The sequence below is a fragment of the Protobothrops mucrosquamatus genome, unplaced genomic scaffold (genome assembly GCF_001527695.2).
Source record: "Protobothrops mucrosquamatus isolate PMUCROS unplaced genomic scaffold, P.Mucros_1.0 scaffold_203, whole genome shotgun sequence".
NCBI classification, from domain to species: domain Eukaryota; kingdom Metazoa; phylum Chordata; class Lepidosauria; order Squamata; family Viperidae; genus Protobothrops; species Protobothrops mucrosquamatus.
Window position 1 is genome coordinate 82,909 of NW_015386279.1, and position 2,630 is coordinate 85,538.

Here is a 2,630-nt window from a genome sequence, read left to right on the forward strand (position 1 = left end):
TTTTTTTGTTCTTTGATGTATTTTGTTTGTCTGTTTTAATATGCTGTGCACCGCCCTGAGTCCTACGGGAGAAGGGCGGTATATAAATTAAATTATTAAATTAAATTAAATTAATGAAATTTATCTTGTCAGGTTGCAGTGATTGATTTTTCTCTGTACCTTAAGGATACACAGTGCACAGACAACGGCAAAGGGTATGTATAGTTAAGGTTCTGCTTTTTAAAATTCTGTAACAGAAAACTGTATCAGAGATGAGTCCAGTTTAAACTTTAGAGAAAGAAAAATTGAAACCAGAATAGAAATAGGTAAATTAAAGAGAAATCTATAAAACAGTGTAAATTGGCATTAAGGTAATGCCTTAGGCATGAAAGTCAGCTTGGCGTCTTTGAGCCAGTCACTCACTCAGCCTAACTCATCTCACAGCATGGTTGCCGTTGTGAAGAAAATTAGTGGAGAAATGAGGGTTAGGCATATTCAATGCCTTGAGATAAAAATAATAAAGGGATAAAAATAAATTATTATACCTGCTGATTATGGTATTCTGGATTTGTACTTGTAGCATATACAATGAATATATATCTTATACAACAACCATTCCAAATGTAAACATAGCACTTGAAACATATGGCTGTTTTAAAAAGACATTGATCTTTCTTTTAATGTCAGAGATGAAGGAATTACTGCTGTGCTTGACCAGAAACATTATGTAGAAGAACTTAATCGACATTTAAGGTATGTTGGTTGGTTAATACTTTATTCCCCCACCCTCATATGAAGACCACAATTCTAACATAAAGGATGTTGTATCTACTTAGAGAAGCATGATCTTTTCCTTACAATTCTGAGTTTTAGTATCTTATGTCCTCCTTCCCGTTACCTTAAGTTAGAACCCCAGGTTTTGCCTTGGATTTGACCATATTGTTTCAGACATTTTATTAGTTTGGGGACCCTGATTGTTTTGAGAAACCAATTTTTTCATTTTGGGATGAAGTGGCTAGAATTATACAGATACTGAATCTTTTTCATTATAGTTGCACCGTTGGAGATCTTCAGAGCAAGATAGAGTGCTTAGAGAAAACAAATTCCAAACTCCAAGAAGAGGTTTGTGGTCACGATGACATATTTTCAATTACTTTTTAAATTAAATAGTTCAAATGTACCTGAAAAAACCTAGAGAATAAAGACGGGATACAAATAAATAAAGTAATATATTACAACTTGTAGATTGATTGTAACGTCTAGGTACAGGAATGTGGGAAGCTACTTTTATAAAAAGCCATTGGTCCATCTGTATTATCTTTACCTCAGGATTTCGGAAAACAAATACATACTTTGTGTGTAAAAAGTTCAGTTGAGCTACAACTTTATCTTATTAAGTGATTATTAAGAGCAGAGTAAGTTCATGCTATCATCTGAAAGGAATAGTGCTTGAACGAAAAAGCATAATAGTAATTAGTTCCTATTTTGGAACAGGAACATAATTACTCAGTTAAATCTTGAAATGCACTCAGATCTTCATTTGAGGCACTACTGAATAGCAGATTTTTATGAACAGCAGGGTAATATATGAATGTTTCATTTGGGGAACAGCAGGATAATATATAAATGTTTCATTTGGGGAATGTTTCATTTGTTTCATCTTCTCATTTTTTAATCACTCTCCCTCTACTATCTTTTGGCCAGCTATCAGCAGCAACAGATCGAATCAAAGCTCTCCAGGAAGAAGAACAGGAGCTGAAACAGGAAAACGAATTAATTCGTGAACGTAGTGAAAAGTATGCTGAGGTCAGATACTGAAAAGCCCACATAATCTCCTAAAACTACATAGGAGCCTTAACTGTTTGCTTATTTATTTTAAATGTTATCTATTTTTCTTTCTAACAAAAAAAATGCACAGAACAAACATATATAAATCTCTTAGGGCACAAAAAGGTACTCCTATATATGTGACATGCAACAAGATAATCATTTTGATCAAGTAATGACAGGTTAGACATAGATTTGTGCTCAGTTATTCCGTTGATGACAAAGATGATAATGATGCTTTAAATTCATACGCTCTGCACATCTGACAGAAAAGAATTGACTCTTCTCTAATTTTCCATTCCATTAAAAGCCCCACTGGAATGTCCGATGTTATTTGAGCAATGAGGGAGCCAAGTGCCATAGAGGAGTGGAGGAAGTGAAGATAATTATTGAGCTATCTCCAGCAGGATAGCTCCTTATTTCCTTCTGCAAATTGAAGGAAATAAGGACAGTTCAGTGAAGGGCAAGCCTGTGTCCAATGGTGGTGTGCTTAAAATGTTGGACTAGGACTGGAGAGACTAAAGATCACCCCTAGCCATGGTATCTCTTTGGGTCACACTAGTCACACTCTTTCAGCCCAACCTATTTCATAGTTATCATAGGGACAAAATAAGGAGCATTCTCCATGGATGGGAAGGAACAGACTTAGACTCAACCCTTCCAAGACCGAGTGGCTGTGGTTGCCGGCGCCCCGGCATAGTCAGCTGGTTCCATCGCTGTCTATAGGGGGCGAATCCTTGGCCCCCTCAGAGAGGGTGCGCAATCTGGGAGTCCTCCTGGATCCACGGCTGACACTGGAAGATCATTTGTCGGCCGTGACCAGG

The 2,630-nt window shown here is 36.7% G+C and overlaps 1 protein-coding gene across 4 annotated transcripts in view; it reads left to right on the top strand.

Annotated features, from left to right (window-relative positions):
• The window catches only part of RUFY1 (RUN and FYVE domain containing 1), a 25,540-nt gene that overhangs the window by 9,959 nt on the left and 12,951 nt on the right, over positions 1 to 2,630 (top strand). For all 4 annotated transcript variants that reach the window (XM_015825892.1, XM_015825899.1, XM_015825906.1 and 1 more), the window contains exons 6-9: positions 133 to 194; positions 667 to 732; positions 1,032 to 1,101; positions 1,684 to 1,785. In XM_015825892.1, the coding sequence (XP_015681378.1) occupies positions 133 to 194; positions 667 to 732; positions 1,032 to 1,101; positions 1,684 to 1,785 (300 nt within the window). The remainder of the gene's footprint in view (positions 1 to 132; positions 195 to 666; positions 733 to 1,031; positions 1,102 to 1,683; positions 1,786 to 2,630) is intronic.